This window comes from Grampus griseus (assembly GCF_964374135.1).
Source record: "Grampus griseus genome assembly, chromosome: 19".
Classification (NCBI taxonomy): Eukaryota; Metazoa; Chordata; class Mammalia; order Artiodactyla; family Delphinidae; genus Grampus; species Grampus griseus.
Genome location: NC_139013.1, coordinates 30,666,010 through 30,685,348, shown reverse-complemented (window position 1 = coordinate 30,685,348; position 19,339 = coordinate 30,666,010). Strand labels below are relative to the sequence as shown.

The 19,339-nt window shown below is 43.4% G+C and overlaps 1 protein-coding gene across 1 annotated transcript in view; it reads right to left on the bottom strand.

Moving 5' to 3' along the window:
• Positions 1–19,339, bottom strand: part of LOC309837431 (liver carboxylesterase-like) — a gene marked incomplete at its 5' end in the record, with an annotated part of 42,323 nt that overhangs the window by 8,740 nt on the left and 14,244 nt on the right. The window contains 5 exon segments of the mRNA XM_082677914.1: positions 986–1,126; positions 6,310–6,348; positions 9,371–9,475; positions 11,317–11,421; positions 18,567–18,720. Coding sequence (XP_082534040.1) covers positions 986–1,126; positions 6,310–6,348; positions 9,371–9,475; positions 11,317–11,421; positions 18,567–18,720 — 544 coding nt within the window.

Sequence of the window (19,339 nt, the reverse complement as noted above, 5' to 3'; positions counted from 1 at the left end):
TGTGCTGCCAGGAAAATTTACCGTCTGCTCTAGCCAAAACCTGGTGATAGGCAGGTAGGTCCCTGAACCCATTCGTAGAACAGTTACTTTAAAACCTTGTTATTATAAATCCTTTCTCTGCCCTTTGAGATGTAAATCTACCACACAAAACTGTTTCCTCAGGACCTGAGAGCCATCTCTATGAAAAGCAAACATTCAGGGGGTAATTCTTGCTCTCTCTTCCAGTCCCTGTGGAAAGATAAAGGCCTAATTTCAGCAGGAGCCTTGCTTCTACTTACACCACGGCCTCCTGTCATAAAGAGAGAAGTTTGTTTCTTCTCCAGATAAATGCCAGCCAACAAATCTAGGTGGCCCAGTTACACGGATAATCCTCCCCAAGCCCCCGGCCTTGGGTTCAGTTCACAATTGATCGTTTTCCTACAGCAAGGGTGTATCTGAGTCAAATCTGTTACCACTTCAACTGGTGTCCGGCTTTGTTTATCTTTGGCAGAAGGGAAAGTACTTCCTAACTTTTAGAAGTCAATTTTAACTCAGGAAGAAGCAGGCTCCTTTGAATCTTTCCAGTTAGATGAATGAGAGTGTGAGGTGTGGGTGGGTGGAATTTATGGAGAAACTATGAAAGCACCAAGCCCAGGGAAGAGGCTGCAGGTCCCAGGCCTCACTCTCCTTAACTCCCAAGCCCCTTCCCCTTTCCAGGCCTTGGGTTTCTCATCTGCCCAATGATTATCTCTACCAGCCCTCCTGGCACTGACATTTCAGGATTCTTGGATGGGAGGACAAGCAGAGAGTGTGTGGGGATGTGGGTCCCCAGGGCCGCACCACCCAGATGACAGCTGGGCCATCGTGGAGAAGGTTTCCACGGAAACGTCAAGGTGTATGAAGGTCCCCGAGGTGCGTGCGTAGAAGGAGGGATTCTGTGACCAGAGATGGGAGGGGTGATGTGACGGGCAAGGGAGGCGAGTCTAAGAGGCCTGCACTTTCTCACCATCGGCAGAATCCAGCCACACTCCTGCTCGTTGATTCCCACGACGTAGGGAACGGGGTGGAAATTCTTTTCAGCCAGAATCTCTTCGGGCGTCTTTGGCAGCAGCACTCCGTCAAGCACGGTGGGCAGGAAAGGAAAGCTCTGGGGAAGAGGGCAGTGTTGTGTCCATTATGGTTGCCAGGGTCTCCTGCCCTCTAGTCACTTAGTAGCCCTCTTGGTTACCAGATCAACTCTCATGGTATTGCAGGGCTTGTGTTCAGGTGACCCTTATTTACTTGATAATGGCTCCAAAGCCCAAGAGTAGTGATGCTAGCATTTGGATATTCTTTTAGGGTACCTAATTTATGAATTAAACTTTATCATAGGTATGTATGCGTAGGAACTGAAACATAGGATATATAGGGTTTGGTACTCTCTGAGGTTTTGGGCATCCACTGGGGGTCTTGGAACTTATTCCTCGAGGATAATGAGGGACTACTGTATTGACATGGCCACAGATTAGTAGCAACCGACTCACATGTCACCACCTGGGAAGCTGGTTTCCAGTATAGTTATAGTTCATATTTGGTCACAGTGGTCATTAGGAGCAGGGTTTTTGGAGCCAGACTGGATTTGAAATCTGGCTTTGTCATTTACTAGCTGGTCACTTGGGAAAGTAGTTTCACCTGTGTGTGCCTCCGTTTCCTCATCTATAAGATGGGTTGTTGTGGGGATTAAATTACTGAACACATGCAAAATGCTGAGCACAGTACCTGGAACCTGGAAAGGGCTGAATAACATTAGATATGATTCATTAGCAGTGCTGTTACAGATCCTGCACTGCACACCAGCCCCATGTGCATATTCCCCTACCTGGATGGCAGGTAGAAGTGGACAATTCCTAGGCTCTGAGATGCTATGGCTCCCGGGACCTGCTTCTACTCTGCAAGGACCAGTGAATGACAGGCCAGCTCTAGTTGCCAGCAAGAGAGGTTCTGTCGCATGATTCTGATGCAGCAGGACAAGGCCCTGAATCCTAATCCACTATGGCTGACGATAGGGGAGAAGGGACTGGGGTGCCACTACTGCTCACTTCCAAAGGCTGCACAGTTCAGGAAGGGCTGCTGCAGGAGGCCAGCAAGAGTAGCAACTCATTCTGGAAGGAGGACCCAGGAAGGCCACACAGAGGAGGTGCCTACCGTTGGCAGTGGGCTTTGGGGAATGAACAGTTTTCTAAAGAGTGGGAACAGCATAAGCAAAGTGACAAAGGTGTCACTTTAGTGCTCATCCCAGGAACCTCAAACCCCAAGGGTCCTGGGCTTGGAGGAATGTTGGGGGTGTGCACTAGAGACATGGTCACATGTTGGAGCACGTGTTCTGCACATGCCTGCACACAGTAGGGACTCAGATGTATTTTGAATGAATAACTCCATGAGTGAGGGGATTTGTCTTGTAAGGAAGGTCTTTTAAGACAGAGGCGGCATGTGTTTACAAGGGGAAATCTGTCAGGACCGTGGGACATGGGATGGGGAGGGGCAGTAGAGAGACAATAAGGGTCCAAGTTGATCAAGGTGGTGTCCAGGGCAGTGTCCAGTGGGGACTGACTGATACCAGCAACAGTAAGAGGGACAGTAAACACTGCTGTCCAGAGGGGGTGCTAGTGGCTGCTCTGTGTGGGCCTCATGTATCACCTTGCTCAGGTCAAAAAACCCAGAGGAGGGAATTCCCTGGCGATCCAGTGGTTGGGACTCCACGCTTTCACTGCCAAGGGCGAGGGTTCGATCCCTGGCTGGGGAACTAAGATCCCACAAGACGCGCAGCGCGGCTGAAACCAAAACCAAACCAAACCAGCAAACAAAAAACTCGGGCCTGCTTCACTCCTCTTCTCCTCACGCCCCACACGCTGTGCATCAGCACATCCCGTCAGCTATTACTTCAACAACATCCATGGACCTGGAGGTTCTCATACTAAATGAAGTAAGTCACATAGAGAAAGACAAATACCATATGATATTGCTTATATGTGGAATCTAAAAAAAGATACAAATGAACTTACTTACGAAACAGAAACAGACTCACAGACATAGAAAACAAACTTATGGTTACCAAAGGGGAAAGGGTGGGGGAAAATTAGGAGTTTGGGATTAACAGATACACATTACTGCATATAAAATCGATATACAACAAGGATTTACTGTATAGCACAGAGAACTATATTCAATATCTTGTAATTACCTATAATGGAAAATAATCTGAAAAATAATATTTATATATATCACTGAATCACTTTGCTGTACACCTGAAACTAACACAATATTGTAAATCAACTATACTTCCATAAAATATATCTCTATATATCTATATCTATATCTATCTATCTATCTATCTATCTATCTATCTATCTATCTCCAGGCCCAAACCTCTTCTCTCCACCCACTCTGCTATAGCCTTAGTCCAAGCTGCCATGATCCCGGGCCTGGATTATTCCAGCACAGAGGCTCCCCAGCTGGTCTCCCTGTGCCTGCCCTGCCCCTTCCTTACATCATCCTCAACACAGCAAAGTGCCCTTCGCAAAATCTAAGATCCTGTCACTCCTCTATTCAAAACCCTCCCAAGACTTCCTATCTCACTTGGAATCAAAATCCAAGTCCTTTAAAGGACCACCCCCACCTTCCACTCTTTTTTTAGCCTCAATCCTGTTCTCTCCCCTCACACCAGCCACACTGGTGTGGCTGTCCACACCAGTCTCATGTCCCTTGCTGTTTCCTCTGCCTGGAACACTCTTCCTCCAATTTCCTGACAACTGGCTTCCTCCCCTCCTCCAGAACTTGGCTCAAATGTCACCTCTGCATCCAGCTATTCCCTGACCCTGCTCTGCAAATTCAAACCACTGGCAAATTATCCCCATTTCCCTTCACCAAACACACCATCATCAAACATACTACATATTTTGTTTGCTTGTCTATTGTCTGCCACCCTCACTACAAGGGGGCAGGGGATTGTGTCTGCATGGCCTCCACTGCTATATCCCCAGCTTATAAATCAGGTCCTGGCACAGTAAAGTGCTAATTAAATCTTTGTTGGAAAAAGAACAAATCTTTGTTGGAAAAGCTGGAGTATAACCATACCAGACTTCAGACAATACTACAAAGCTACTCTAATCAAAACAGTGAGGTATTGGCACAAAAACAGACATATGGATCAATGGAACAAAATAGAGAGCCCAGAAATAAACCCATACACCTACAGTTGATCCTCTTTGACAAAGGAGGCAAGAAAATACAATGGAGAAAAGACAGTCTCTTCAGCAAGTGGTGCTGGGAAAGCTGGAGAGCCGCATGTAAATCAGTGAAGTTGGAATACACTCTCACCGCATACACAAAAATAAACTCAAAATGGCTTAAAGACCTAAATATAAGACATGACACGATAAAACTCCTAAAAAAGAACATAGGTAAAACATTCTCTGATGTAAAGTGAAACAAAATTTTCTTAGATCAGTCTCCCAAGGCAATAGAAATAAAAGCAAAAATGAACAAATGGGACCTAATCAAACTTATAAGCTTTTGTACTTCAAAGGAAACCATAAACAAAACAAGAAGACAACCTATGGACTGGGAGAAAATATTTGCAAACGATGTGACCAACAAGGGCTTAATCTCCAAAATATACAAACAGCTCATACAACTCAATAACAACAACAAAAAAAAAACCCAATCAAAAAAAAAAAAAAATGGGCAGAAGACCCAAATAGACATTTCTCCAAAGAAGACATACAGATGGCCAATAGGCACATGAAAAGAGGCTCAACATCACTAATTATTAGAGAAATGCACATCAAAACTACAGTAGGGTACCACTTCACACTGATCAGAATGGCCACCATTAAAAAGTCTACAAATAACAAGCACTGGAGAGGGTATGGAGAAAAGGGAACCCTCCTACACTGTTGGTGGGGATGTAAATTGGTGCAGCTACTATGGAGAACATTTCTTTAAAAAACTAGAAATAGCATTGCCATATGATCCAGCAATCCCACTCCTGGGCGTATATCCAGAGAAAACTCTATTTTGAAAAGATACATGCACCTCAATGTTCATGCAGCACTATTTACAATAGCCAAGGCATGGAAGCAACCTAAATATCCATTGACAGAGGAATGGATAAAGAAGATGTGCTATATATATATATAGATAAATAGATAGATAGATAGATAGATAGATAGATACACAATGGAATATTACTCAGCCATTAAAAAGAATGAAATAATGCCATTTGCAGCAACATGGATGGACCCAGAGATTATCATACTAAGTGAAGTCAGAAAGAGAAAGACAAATACTATATGATATCACTTATATGTGGAATCTAAAATATGACACAGATAAACTTATTTACAAAACAGAAATACAGACATAGGAAACAAACTTATGTTTACCAAAGGGGAAAGGGGGTGGGGGAGGGATATATTAGGAGTTTGGGATTAGCAGATACAAGCTACCATATATAAACTAGATAAACAACAAGGTCCTACTGTATAGCAGAGGGAGCTATATTCAATATCCATAATGGAAAAGAATATGAAAAAGAATATGTATATGTATGTATAACTGAATCACTTTGCTGCACACCAGAAACCAACACAATATTGTAAATCAGCTATACTTCAAAAAAAAAGTCTTTGTTGAATGACTGAATGAATCTCATTTAATCCTCTCTACACCTTTTAAGGTAAGTGTTACTCTCCCCAGGGAGAGAGCAGAGAGGGCAGGACATAAGATGTTGCATCGGAACCTGGCAAAGCATTGGAAGGTGGGAGGGGAGGAAGGAGATGGGAGGCTGCTGTTTGAGTTTTCTGCGTGGCTGGGAGGAGGGTAGTGTCCTCAGGACTGAGATTCATGACTCCTTTCCTCACAGCCCTGCAAATAGTGCAATTTGCACAGCCAGTCACCCCTGCAGCCTCCCAGGAGATCTGAGCTCCTCGTGACGGCTCCTGAAGAGCCCCCATTGTCCAGTTCTCTCCACTCCTCACAGTGGACGTTTCTAGTCCAGCCTTCCCCTAACAGGGCATTTTTAGGAATGTAAACAAGATGAGGGGGTAGGTGGGTCCAGGGGACACAGGGTTGATGACAGAGAGCACTGGACTGGGAGTTGGGGGAACAGGTTCTGTGTGCTATGATTGGTCTTCCTCCCTGTGCTATCCAGGCAATACTCTGTCCCTCTCCTGGCCTCAGCAGGGTAAATGCAAGGAGTTACTATGATTTCACAAGAGAGAATTCTTTCATTCATATGCAACTGGAGCTTAAAGACTTAAAACCTATAATCAAGAAACCAAAGGTCCTTACCTCTCTGGGGTCTCCATGTAAATCAAGAGCGAAAAATTTCTGTGAAGACAAAGGCAGAGGCTGTGGGTGAAAAGGCTTCCTGAGAGCAAAGCTGATCCGGTGAGCTGTGCGTCAAAGGTATCAAGTCCTCCCTCCTGGTGCCACCCTGGCTGGGCTGAAAGGAAGTGGGCAGGGCACCAGCTCCCCTGGGCATGAGTACAGGGTGCAGGTGTGGGACGGGGGAGGGGAGCTCTGGAGAGGACTGCTGCTTGTGCCTGCCCTGCCCTGTACCCATTTCCTCTTCTTGTTCCTCCAGGCGAAAACATCCCTATTTTCCTTTGGGGGACTCCCTCTTCCCCAGTCTCACTCCACGATTCCAGGCATCCATATGTGACCTGAGGTGCACCATCTCCCTGAAGACAGGGATAACTTCAGGGATGGACATGTGCCCATGTCAGTTCAATAGAGTTTACCCAAAACTGTTGCTGGAATTATTGGGAAAGAGGGCTTCTAAGCAGATAGGATGTAAGTCTAGGATACTGCTGTTGTCTAACCTCTCCAGGGGACAAATCCGCCTGAGAGTGAAGCCAACACAGAGAGGTAAAAAGCTGAGGGATAGAGACAGAGTCTTGATGATATCATATGTGCATCTGGATCCGGACATGCCTGAAGCCATCAACTCCTGGACTTTTCAGTTAGTTACCTGAAGATTCTGTTACAACATACACCTTTCTCTTCTCAAGTCACTTCGAGATGAGTTTTCTCCTCCTGCATTAGAAAATCCTGACTCATACAAGCTCACTGAAATTCACCCCACTCCACACTTCTCTTTGTTGTGAGTTCACCAAGATTGTGCTCATTTTATTGTGACACTGCAGCTAACAGTCCTGACCAGTATGCAGGAAGTCCCAGTAAGGGTCCCTCCGTTATGGGTTGTAGCCCCGCAATCCAGGTGTGTGTGTGTGCACGTGCACACCCACGTGTGTTATTGGGGAGAGAGGATAATCATGGAAACACTTCCACGTGATCTCAGAAGATCTCAGAAGGATAACATGGGCTCTTAGGTTCTCTGGATTCTCCCAAAGTCACCGACTCTCCCTTTATAAGTGGATCTCTTGTGCCACACGGAGAATTGCTGAGATAAATTTACCTCTTTCCAGGCATCAGAAAACAGTTGTGTTTTTATCTTTGAGCACATTGGTCACCTTATTTGAGCCTGAGAAACCAGGATCCAAGGCTACGTTGGACTTAACCCATGGAAATAGAGCAGAGTCCAGTGCTGGAGGCTGGCCGCTGGGGGTCCAGGAGCATCCTCAGGGGTCCAGGGTCCAGACTCTCCCCTTATAAGCGGATCTTATAAGTGGTGATCTCTGGGTATCTGTTGTGCTGTAGCTTCCTGTGATGACCCACTACCATAGCCATCCACCAATCCTGAAATGTCACCTTCTCTGTGAAGCATCCCTGCTTACTATAATGAATGCGTCCCCTCTCTGTATTTCCACCACACTTAATCCACTAAGTATATGGGCGTGTTTCTCCTTGAATAGTTCCTTATGAGCAGGGACTATATCCAGTTATGTCTGCATCACCCACGCTGTTACCCACCCCCATACACTTAGCAAGAGAGATGGTTGGGTGGATGGAATTAGTCAATACTTGGAGTATTGAATTGGGGAGATAAGTGGATAGATGGATGATAGCTAGCAGATTAGGTGATGGATGGATCACTGATTTTAGAGAGATGGATGATGAAATACAGATATATGAATGATTGATAACAGATGAATGAATGTTATAGATAAATTGATATTAGATTGATGAAAAGATACTGATGAATTGGATTCACTGGTGGATGGACAGATGTATAATAAGATGATGAATGAATGGATGGATGAATAGATGGATGGATGGTTGGATGGATGAATGGGGAGATAGACGATTATGTGAGAATCACTACTGAGGCAGACGTGCAGAAAATCTAGAAAATTGGGCCACCACTGGATGATAATTGAGGTGGTTTCTAAATTAACCAAGACAATTGTGACAACCTTTCTGAAAAGCTTTGTTCTAAATAACCCCATTCCCCAAAATTCAGGATGGTAATCACCTCTGAGAATGTGTAATGTTTAATTTCTTAAAAATCTATCAGATTCCACTTACATGAATGAATCTAGGATGGGCAAATTCATACACAGAAAGTACATTAGAGGCTTCCAGAGACTGGGGGGAAGGGGAGAAGGTAGAGTTATGTTTAAAGAGGTAGGGATTTTTTGTTTGGGATGATGAAAATTTTTGGAAATAGTGGTGATGGTTGCACAGTACTATGAATGAAATTAATGCCATTGAATTGTACACTTAAAATGATTATAATGGTAAATTGTATGTGACACATATATTTACAATAAAGAAAATAGTTATATATAAAAAAGCTATCAGAAAACAATATTGGAAAAAGTAAGTTTTGATAGATATGAGGAGTTATTACACAGTTGTTCCTTACGTTATTATTACTATTTTTAAAATAAATTTATTTATTTTTGGCTGCGTTTTGTCTTCGTCGTTGAGCACGGGCTTTCTCTAGTTGCTGTGAGCAGGGGCTACTCTTCCTTTCAGTGCATGGGCTTCTTATTGCGGTGGCTTCTCTTGCTGCGGAGCACGGGCTCTAGGCGTGCGGGCTTCAGTAGTTGTGGCACGTGGGCTCAGTAGTTATGGCTCACGAGCTCTAGAGCGCAGGCTCAGTAGTTGTGGTGCATGGGCTTAGTTGCTCCGTGGCATGTGGGATCTTCCTGGACCAGGGATTGAACCCATGTCCCCTGCATTGGCAGGCGGATTCTTAACCACTGTGCCACCAGGGAAGCCCCATTACGTTATTTTTTGTCTTTGCTAACATCTGAGATATTCCATAACAAAAAAGAAAGAAGGAAATTCCCCATTCAGATCCAGAGCTCTGACACTGCTCTTGAGAGGTGAGAAACTGTCCCAGGTAGTTTTTCCAGGGCAAGGGGACAGCTGAAATGATGAAGCCTGGGGCCATGTTTATAGGACGGGGAGCTTGTGTGGCTATGAGACTGGATGTACTCACCATCTTCAGCGTTATCTCCAAGAGCTCGTCCTCTGTCTTCTGGCACAGGCAGTGAACAAGGACAGCTGAGGTGGTGCTTTTACACCCAGCAAAGACAGCAATTTTCTGCAGAGATCACAGGTGACAGCAGAATTCAAGAGCCCTGTCTCCTCCCTCCATCAATAAAGAGGTGTTCTGTTCCAACCTCAATTTCTAAAGTCAACACATGGTAGCAGAAGATACTCTAGACCAGTATGTCCTGGATCCCAGACGTGTCAATTATACTTCTCAGCCTCTGCTGCCTTATCTCTGTTCAAGTGGACATAATGATCTCAAAGCTGAACATCTAAAGAGAGGCAGCATGGAGTGGGGCTTGAGAGCATGGAATACAGAATCCCACTAATTTCAAATCTCAGCTCATCCAATTAATAGCCTTTTGGCCTCAGGCTAGACACTTGCAAAGTGCAGCCAGAGGGGAAGATGCAGAAGGAGGAAAGTCAGGCTCCATGATGGCGGGACCACGGAGAGCGCACATGGGCTGCCCAGAGCCTGGTCTGGTGTCTGACATACAATCAATGCTCAGTATGTATTTGGTGAAAAATTAAATAAAAAGGCACATGAAGAAGTAGAGTGGAGAGAGAGAGAGAGAGAGAGAGAGAGAGAGAGAGCGAGAGCACACAAGAATATGAGTCTTGGATTCTTTATTCTGTCAATTTCTGGTCCTGTGTGACAGCAAAATCCAGCACCATTTCTGCCACCTTTGTTTCCTTTAAATAAACTCCCCCTTCTTGACTTAAGCCTGATCAATGGGCTTCTGCTGTTAATAACCAAAGAATTCTGAAAAACAGTCTCAACAATTTTTTAAATTCTTGGTGTCTTATCTCCTCCCCTCCTGCTTACCAGTCAGTCCCTTTAAGTCTGGCTGCTGCCCCCACCCGTCCACCTAACCAGCTCTCACAGCCCGACGAAATCGCTCCACATCAGTGACTCCAGCGCACACTCCTCAGCAGAGCCTCCCTGTTGCTCACCCTTCCTTGGCTTCCTAACACTCTCCAAATAAAGACAAAGTCCTCACCAGGTCCTCTGCAGCATGGCCCTGCCGATGGCTCCATCCTCACTTCACTCCAGGTTCCGTCTGCTCTTTCTGCTCTGGCCACAGCAGCTTTTCTCGCTCTCTCTCAGTTGAGATACCTGCTCCTGCCACAGGACATTTGCACAGGCTGTTCCCTCTTCCTGGATATTCTTTTCTTACCAAGTAATTTACTGCTCATCCTTCTCATCTCAACTCGTTGATCACTTTTTTTCATGAAGCCTTTCCTGAAAACCTCCCCCTGTCCACTGGACTAAGCACTCCTTTTGGATTCTGTTATGACATCAGGTATCTCTCCTCTATTGCTATTGTCACAATTGATATTTTATAAATTGTGCAATTATGTAATCATTAATCTCTTCCATGAGAATAGAAGCTAGATGTCAGGCTGTACCAAAACTATCTGTTGAATGAATGAATGAAGCAATGAATGAATTCTCAGGAACCCACCCCAGTCACAAGCCCCCAGGGAGGAACCACTCCAGGCCCACATGGTACAAATGAGTTCACCAGACCTCAGACCCTGAGAGAGGCAAGACACAATGACAGTCCACCAGACACATCCAGCCCAGCACCCCTCCCTTAGGAAATATGGTCAGTGGACCGTGCATGGGGCTGGCAGTCCAGAGTCATGAGTCTGAGTCCGGCTCTGCTCTGATCACTTGCTGACCCTGGCAAGTGCTTCTGCTCTCTGCCCCAGTTTGCTCAGCAGTAGAAGGTGGAGGTGGGATGAGGTGTGTCCTTGCCCTCCCTGATCAGCCACCCTCACTTCTGTGATTCTTTGAGGATGTCAACTGGCTCCCACAGCAAGAAAGACCCCTGACAACTCCAGGAGAGCAGAGCAAAGGGTGTGGGGACAGTCCAGTGTGAGACCTACCTTAGCTGCAGCCTTCACGTCCTTCTTGACCAGGATAGAAGTGAGGGCCACACCACTCTCAGAGATGGCCCGGTGGAAGAGATTCTTGGCCAGGGGAGATAACACCTGGGAGGAGGGTGGCGAGAAAGGGAGTTTATGCTCACGGGGAGGGGTCTTCAAGAGTTACCCCCATCCACAGCCCTGTCCTGGGCTGTTCCCCTGGAGACCATGGGGCCTGGCTTCTGCAATAAAACCTCAGCTGGAAGGAGCCAGGAGCAGAGTGAAGGACAAAACAGGAAGTGTGTGGCACACACTGATTATAACAATCAAAGTATCTGAAAGGCAGCTCAGCAATTCCTAGCAGCACTTTAAAGCACAGTTCTGATTCCCCATTTCCATTACTCAGAATTTATCCTGGACTTCCCTGGTGGTGCAGTGGTTAAGAATCTGCCTGCCAATGCAGGAGACATGCGTTCGAGCCCTTTTCCGGGAAGATCCCACATGCCGTGGAGCAACTAAGTCCGTGTGCCACAACTACTGAGCCTGCCCTCTAGAGCCTGTGAGCCACAACTATTGAGCCCGTGTGCCACAACTACTGACGCGCACACCTAGAGCCCGTGGTCCACAACAAGAGAAGCCACCGCAATGAGAAGCCTGCGCACCCCAACGAAGAGTAGCCCCTGCTTGCTGCAACTAGAGAAAAGCCCGCGCACAGCAACAAAGACCCAACGCAGCCAAAATAAATAAATTAATTAATTAATTAAAAAAAAAGAATTTATCCTATGGAAAATGAACACGGAAGTACACAACAGTTTCTAAGAATGCTCATGTTTTTTATAGTAGTAAAAATTGGAAATAACCCAAGGTTCCAATATTATGAGATTTGGTAAATAAACTATTTTTCATTCTTACAATGGAATACTTCTTGACTATACACATAAAAAATATGAAAGAGTGCTTAATGGTTAGAGAAATATTTATGTTGTTTTATAATGCTAAGGAAAGTTTGTGTTTAAAAATTCTAGCTAGATTGATAAATACGTAGATAGATGGATAGATACACAGATAGATAGGGTGGGTCATGGAAAAAAACACTAGAAAAATACAGATCAAAATGTTCATGGTGAGAGCAGAAGCAAGAAGAACTTCAGTCCTGCAGCCTATGGAACAAAAACCACATTCACAGAAAGATAGACAAGATGAAAAGGCAGAGGGCTATGTACCAGATGAAGGAACAAGATAAAACAACAGAAAAACAGCTAAATGAAATGGAGATAGGCAATCTTCCAGAAAAAGAATTCAGAATAATGATAGTGAAGATGATCCAGGACCACAGAAAGAGAATGGAGGCAAAGATCGAGAAGATGCAAGAAATGTTTAACAAAGATATAGAAGAATTAAAGAACAAACAAACAGAGATGAACAATACAATAACTGAAATGAAAAATACACTAGAAGGAATCAGTAGCAGAATAACTGAGGCAGAAGAACGGATAAGTGACCTGGAAGACAGAATGGTGGAATTCACTGCTGTGGAACAGAATAAAGAAAAAAGAATGAAAAGAAATGAAGACAGCCTAAGAGACCTCTGGGACAACATTAAATGCAACAACATTCGCATTATAGGGGTCCCAGAAGAAGAAGAGAGAGAGAAAGGACCCGAGAAGATATTTGAAGAGATTATAGTCAAAAACTTCCATAACATGGGAAAGGAAATAGCCACCGAAGTCCAGGAAGCGCAGAGTCCCATACAGGATAAACCCAAGGAGAAAGATGCTGAGACACATAGTAATCAAATTGGCAAAAATTAAAGACAAAGAAAAATTATTGAAAGCAGCAAGGGAAAAATGACAAATAACATACAAGGGAACTCCCATAAGGTTAACAGCTGATTTCTCAGCAGAAACCCTACAAGCCAGAGGGAGTGGCATGATATACTTAAAGTGATGAAAGGGAAAAAACTACAACCAAGATTACTCTACCCAGCAAGGATCTCATTCAGATTCGATGGAGAAATCAAAAGCTTTAGAGACAAGCAAAAGCTAAGAGAATTCAGCACCACCAAACCAGCTCTACAACAAATGCTAAAGGAACTTCTCTAAGTGGGAAACACAAGAGAAGAAAAGGACCTACAAAAAAAACCCCAAAACAATTAAGAAAATGGTAATAGGAACATACATATTGATAATTACCTTAAGCGTGAATGGATTAAATGCTCCAAGCAAAAGACACAGGCTCACTGAATGGATACAAAAAGAAGACCCATATATATGCTGTCTACAAGAGACCCACTTCAGACCTAGGGACACATACAGACTGAAAGTGAGGGGATGGAAAAAGATATTCCATGCAAATGGAAATCAAAAGAAAGCTGGAGTAGCAATACTCATATCAGATAAAATAGACTTTTAAATAAAGAATGTTACAAGAGACAAGGAAGGACACTACATAATGATCAAGGGATCAATCCAAGAAGAAGATATAACAATTATAAATATATATGCACCCAACACAGGAGCACCTCAATACAAAAGGCAACTGCTAATAGTTCTAAAAGAGGAAATTGATAGTAACACAATAATAGTGGGGACTTTAACACCTCACTTACACCAATGAACAGATCATCCAAACAGAAAATTAATAAGGAAACACAAGCTTTAAATGACACAATAGACCAGATAGATTTAATTGATATTTATAAGACATTCCATCCAAAAACAGATACACTTTCTTCTCAAGTGCTCACGGAACATTCTCCAGGATAGATCACATCTTGGGTCACAAATGAAGGCTAAGTAAGTTTAAGAAAATTGAAATCATATCAACCATCTTTTCTGACCACAATACTATGAGATTAGAAAACAATTACAGGGAAAAAAACGTAAAAAGCACAAACACATGGAAGCTAAACAATACGTTACTGTGTAACCAAGAGATCACTGAAGAAATCAAAGAGGAAATAAAAAAATACCTAGAGACAAATGACAATGAAAACATAACGATCCAAAACCTATGGGATGCAGCAAAAGCAGTTCTAAGAGGGAAGTTTATAGCTATACAGGCCTACCTCAAGAAACAAGAAATATCTCAAATAAACAATCTAACGTTACCCCTAAAGGAACTAGAGAAAGAAAAACAAACAAAATCCAAAGTTAGCAGAAGGAAAGAAATCATAAAGATCAGAGCAGAAATAAATGAAATAGAAACAAAGAAAACAACAGCAAAGATCAATAAAACTAAAAGCTGGTTCTTTGAGAAGATAAACAAAATTGATAAACCATTAGCCAGACTCATCAAGAAAAAGAGGGAGAGGACTCAAATCAATAAAATTAGAAATGAAAAAGGAGAAGCTACAACAGACAACGCAGAAATACAAAGCAACCTAAGAGACTACTACAAGCAACTCTATGCCAATAAAATGGACAACCTGGAAGAAATGGGCAAATTCTTAGAAAGGTATAACCTTCCAAGACTGAACCAGGAAGAAATAGAAGATATGAACAGACCAATCACAAGTCATGAAATTGAAACTGTGACTAAAAATCTTCCAACAAACAGAAGTCCAGGACCAGATGGCTTCACAGGTGAATTCTATCAAACATTTAGAGAAGAGCTAACACCCATCTTTCTCAAACTCTTCCAAAAAATTGTAGAGGAAGGAAAACTCCCAAACTCATTCTATGAGGCCACCATCACCCTGATATCAAAACCAGACAAAGATAATACTACAAAAAAAGAAAATTACAGACCAATATCACAGATGAATATAGATGTAAAAATCCTCAACAAAATACTAGCAAACAGAATCCAACAACACATTAAAAGGATCATATACCATGATCAAGTGGGATTTATCCCAGAGATGCAAGGGTTCTTCAATATACGCAAATCAATCAATGTGATACACCATATTAACAAACTGAAGAATAAAAACCATACGATAATTTCAATAGATGCAGAAAAAGCTTTTGACAAAATTCAACACCATTTATGATAAAAACTCTCCAGAAAGTGGGCATAGAGGGAACCTACTTCAACATAATAAAGGTCATATATGAGAAACCCACAGCAAACATCATTCTCTATGGTGAAAAACTGAAAGCATTTCCTCCAAGATCAGGAACAAGAAAAGGATGTCCACTCTCACCACTATTATTCAACATAGCTTTGGAAGTCCTAGCCATGGCAATCAGAGAAGTAAAGAAATAAAAGGAATACAAATTGGAAAAGAAGAAGTAAAACTGCTACTGTTTGCAGATGACATGATACTATATACATAGAGAATCCTAAAAATGCCACCAGAAAACTACTAGAGCTAATCAATGAATTTGGTAAACTTGCAGGATACAAAATTAATGCACAGAAATCTCTTGCATTCCTATACACTAATGATGAAAAATCTGAAAGAAAAATTAAGGAAACACTCCCATTTACCATTGCAGCAAAAGGAATAAAATACCTAGGAATAAAACTACCTAGGGAGACAAAAGACCTGTATGCAGAAAACTTAAGACACTGATGAAAGAAATTAAAGATGATACCAACAGATGGAGAGATATACCATGTTCTTGGATTGGAAGAATCAATATTGTGAAAATGACTATCCTACCCAAAGCAATCTACAGATTCAATGCAATCCCTATCAAATTACCAATGGCATGTTTTACAGAACTAGAACAAAAACTCTTAAAATTTGTATGGAGACACAAAAGACCCCAAACAGCCAAAGCAGTCTTGAGGAAAAAAACAGAGCTGGACAAATCAGACTCCCTGAATTCAGACTATACTACAAAGCTACAGTAATCAAGACAATATGGTACTGGCACAAAAACAGAAATATAGATCAATGGAACAGGATAGAAAGCCCAGAGATAAACCCACACACTTATGGTCAACTAATCTATGACAAAGGAGGCAAGGATATAGAATGGAGAAAAGACAGTCTCTTCAATAAGTGGTGCTGGGAAAACTGGACAGCTACATGTAAAAGAATGAAATTAGAACACTCCCTAACACCATACACAAAAATAAACTCAAAATGGATTAGAGACCTAAATGTAAGACCGGACACTATAAAACTCTTAGAGGAAAACAGAGGAAGAACACTCTTTGACATAAATTGCAGCAAGATTTTTTTTGATCCACCTCCTAGAGTAATGGAAATAAAAACAAAAATAAACAAACGGGACCTAATGAAACTTCAAAGCTTTTGCACAGCAAAGGAAACCATAAACAAGATGAAAAGACAACTCTCAGAATGGGAGAAAATATTTGCAAATGAATCATCGGACAAAGGATTAATATCCAAAATATATAAACAGCTCAGGTAGCTCAATATTAAAAAAAAAAAGACCCATTCCAAAAATGGGCAGAAGACCTAAACAGACATTTCTCCAAAGAAGACATACAGATGGCCAACAAGCACATGAAAAGCTGCTCAACATCACTAATTATTAGAGACATGCAAATCAAAACTACAATGAGGTATCATCTCACACCAGTTAGAATGCGCATCATCAGAAAATCTACAAACAGTAAATGCTGGGGAGGGTGTGGAGAAAAGGGAACCCTCTTGCACTGTTGGTGGAAATGTAAATTGATATAGCCACCATGGAGAACAGTATGGAGGTTCCTTAAAGAACTAAAAATAGAATTACCATATGACCCAGCAATCCCACTACTGGGCATATACTCACAGAAAACCGTAATTCAAATAGACACATGCACCCCAATGTTCATTGCAGCACTATTTACAATAGCCAGGTCATGGAAGCAACCTAAATGCCCATTGACAGATGAATGGATAAAGAAGATGTGGTACATATATACAATGGAATATTACTCAGCCATAAAAAGGAATGAACTTGGGTCATTTGTAGAGATGTGGGTCATTTGTAGAGACGTGGATGCCTGTAGAGACTGTCATACAGAGTGAAGTAAGTCAGAAAGAGAAAAACAAATATCGTATATTAACGCATGTATGTGGAACCTAGAAAAATGGTACAGATGAACCAGTTTGCAGAGCAGAAATTGAGACACCGAAGTAGAGAACAAACGTATGGACACCAAGGGGGGAAGTGGTGGGGGGTGGGGTGTGTGTGTGATGAATTGGGCGATTGGGACTGACATGTATACACTGATGTGTATAAAATGGATAACTAATAAGAAAAAAAATAATTAAAAAATAAACATTAAAAAAAGTGTTCATGGGCTTCCCTGGTGGCGCAATGGTTGAGAGTCCGCCTGCTGATGCAGGGGACGTGGGTTCGTGCCCCAGTCCAGGAAGATCCCACATGCCGCAGAGCGGCTAAGCCCGTGAGCTATGGCTGCTGAGCCTATGCGTCTGGAGCCTGTGCTCCGCAACAGGAGAGGCCACAACCGTGTGAGGCCCACGTACCGGGAAAAAAAAAAAAAATGTTCATGGTGAGTATCCAAGGATAATGGGACTGTGAAAGACTTTTTGTTTCTTTGAGATTATCTGTACTTTTCCTTTTCTCCACTTTACAAAATATAAAATCATTTTCCTCTGAGTGTTCCACTATGAAACTAAGATATGCTTTTAAAATGCAGTAATAGCACTGACCCTCTGCTCAACTGTGAGGCAGCTGGAGGGTTTCTAACAGCTCCCAGCGTCTTCTAATCTGGTTTTCCACCTTTGCTTCCCTCGGTGTCTCCCAACTGCCATTCCCACATCAGGCTCCCAGGTCGTGTCTGTGTTCCATTTCCCGGGTCCCATCCCCCCTTCCATCCTCCTTCCTCTCTCTACCTCTCCTCCCCCAGCCCAGCTCCATCCTCAGCCCCAGACGCTGCTGCTCTCCTTCGTGAGATGAACAAGCCATCAGACCTCCCCAGAGGAGGCCTCTACCTGTTCTTAGTGTTCGTGTCCCCTTGAATTGTAGATCTGCCTTCAAGCCAAATAATGACATTGCACCCAACTTCATGGTTGCCTCCTCTTATCCAGAATTTACACCCACCCCTACTTCCCAAGAGGAGTGAGGTGAGTACTAATAGTAAAATGATTAGGAAGGAGAGTAAGAGCTCAACCAACACAGGACAGGAGGAATGTCTCCGTTGCAGCCGTGGCTGGAGATATGGCCCCAGGATGCTAAGCTGAGCTCTGAGCTTCCTGCGGTCCAAGGAGAGTTTGGCCATAACTTTCCACCATCTGATGCTGCACAGAGTAGGGTCAGCCTTGAACCAGGTCCCATGACTAGACTGGCTGGTCTGCAAGGGGTCCCATCGGTAGCCACATCAGGGCCAGGAACACTTACAAGAATAGAGACACTTTCCCCTCCTGCTGACCCTCCACAGATGGTCACAGAGCCTGGATACCCTCCAAAGTCGGCAATGTTCTCCTGGACCCAGTGCAGTGCGGCCAACTGGTCCAAGTGACCCCAGTTCCCCCGGCTGTGTTCATCCCCTGTGCTGTAAGAGAACAGGGTGGGGTTGAGAGCAGACACGTCACAGCAGGGCTCTCAGGACCACAGATGGGGCTGGGGGTCTGGGTGAGCCTTCTGCAAGAGACTGGGCTTCCAGAGCCCTGACACTGGGGTCTTTAGCTGCCTCCCATCCTGCAGCATTGTAGCACTCTATACATCCATCCCACATCTATTTATTGAGCATCTACTATTCTACAGTTCCAAAGGGAATTCCAGGCAGAAGAAACAGCACATGCAAAGGCCCCAGCGTCCCGTGAAAAAAAGTGTGAATCTAGGACCTACAGCTACAGAGGGCCCTGAGGGCCTCAGTAAGGATGTCAATGTCATCTTGAGTAAGTTAGGAAGCCACTGCAGGGATGACATGATTCCATTTATGTCTTAAATGATCACTTTGGCTACTGTGTGGATCAGACACGGTGTAAAATAGCAGGGTTATAAAAGTAGGTGTTATTACAACAATCCAGGGGAGAGACACAGAGTGCTTTGAACAGGGTGACTACAAGGGAGGAGGTGAGAAGTGGCTGGATTCTGAACATATTGTAAAAGTGGAGCCAAGAGGATTTGCTGGTGACTGGATGTGGGGTGTGAGAAAAAGAAAAGAATCC